This window comes from Penaeus chinensis, chromosome 26 (genome assembly GCF_019202785.1).
Source record: "Penaeus chinensis breed Huanghai No. 1 chromosome 26, ASM1920278v2, whole genome shotgun sequence".
NCBI classification, from domain to species: domain Eukaryota; kingdom Metazoa; phylum Arthropoda; class Malacostraca; order Decapoda; family Penaeidae; genus Penaeus; species Penaeus chinensis.
This window is the reverse complement of record NC_061844.1, coordinates 15,817,577-15,818,231: the sequence shown is the minus strand read 5'-3', so window position 1 is coordinate 15,818,231 and position 655 is coordinate 15,817,577. Positions and strand designations below refer to the sequence as shown.

At 41.2% G+C, this 655-nt stretch overlaps 1 protein-coding gene across 2 annotated transcripts in view; it reads right to left on the bottom strand.

The window, feature by feature from the left end:
• Positions 1 to 311: 311 nt before the first annotated feature.
• The window catches only part of LOC125038854 (filaggrin-like), a 10,328-nt gene continuing 9,984 nt past the window's right edge, over positions 312 to 655 (bottom strand). For both annotated transcript variants that reach the window (XM_047632460.1, XM_047632461.1), the window contains exon 4: positions 312 to 655. This exon is cut by the window's right edge and continues 101 nt beyond it. In XM_047632460.1, coding sequence (XP_047488416.1) covers positions 571 to 655 — 85 coding nt within the window. In that variant the 3' untranslated portion in view covers positions 312 to 570.

The window sequence follows — 655 nt, the reverse complement described above, 5'->3', positions numbered from 1 at the left end:
ACGCCATGCCTCTGAGTTGCTCCTTCTATGTGCAACGCCACTCACTCTATCACCCACACTAAAACTGCTTGGTGTCATGGGCTTCTGGACGTCAAAGTAGATATCATTATTAATGACAATGTTCCACCCATTGACCGAGGTCACCGTGCCCTCGAAGTTCCATGACTCCAAGCTGTGCGGACTGATATCTATGAAGTCCTCCAGTCTTGGTCTCTCCAGTTCATCACTTTGGGGCCCGTTGCTCTCTTTGCCTCTCACTATGTAGCTCACAACCTTTTGAACTAATGTTATCATGATCAGTTCTGTTTGTGACAGTCTTTTGGGTCAAACAATATAAATACTGAATAGCTCCAAAATCTCAAAGAGAAAGTATCTATAAAAGAAAGTGTATCAGGACCATGAACATGGCAGCACCAATTTCTTCTTCTTAACTTAATTTAAGTACTAAAGTAAAAAATCCTTCACAATTCACATTTGTTTTCTGAGAAAAGTTCTTCCCAATCATTTATCATTTATCAATTATCACATCAAACACAGCACAAAGAGTCGTTGAGTTGAACCTCCTTCCCATTACTGCTGCCCTATGTACTTCTCAACGGGTAAGTACTTCCAGTTGGTGTCTGAGATGTACTCCAACTGTTTACGCAAGTCCTTG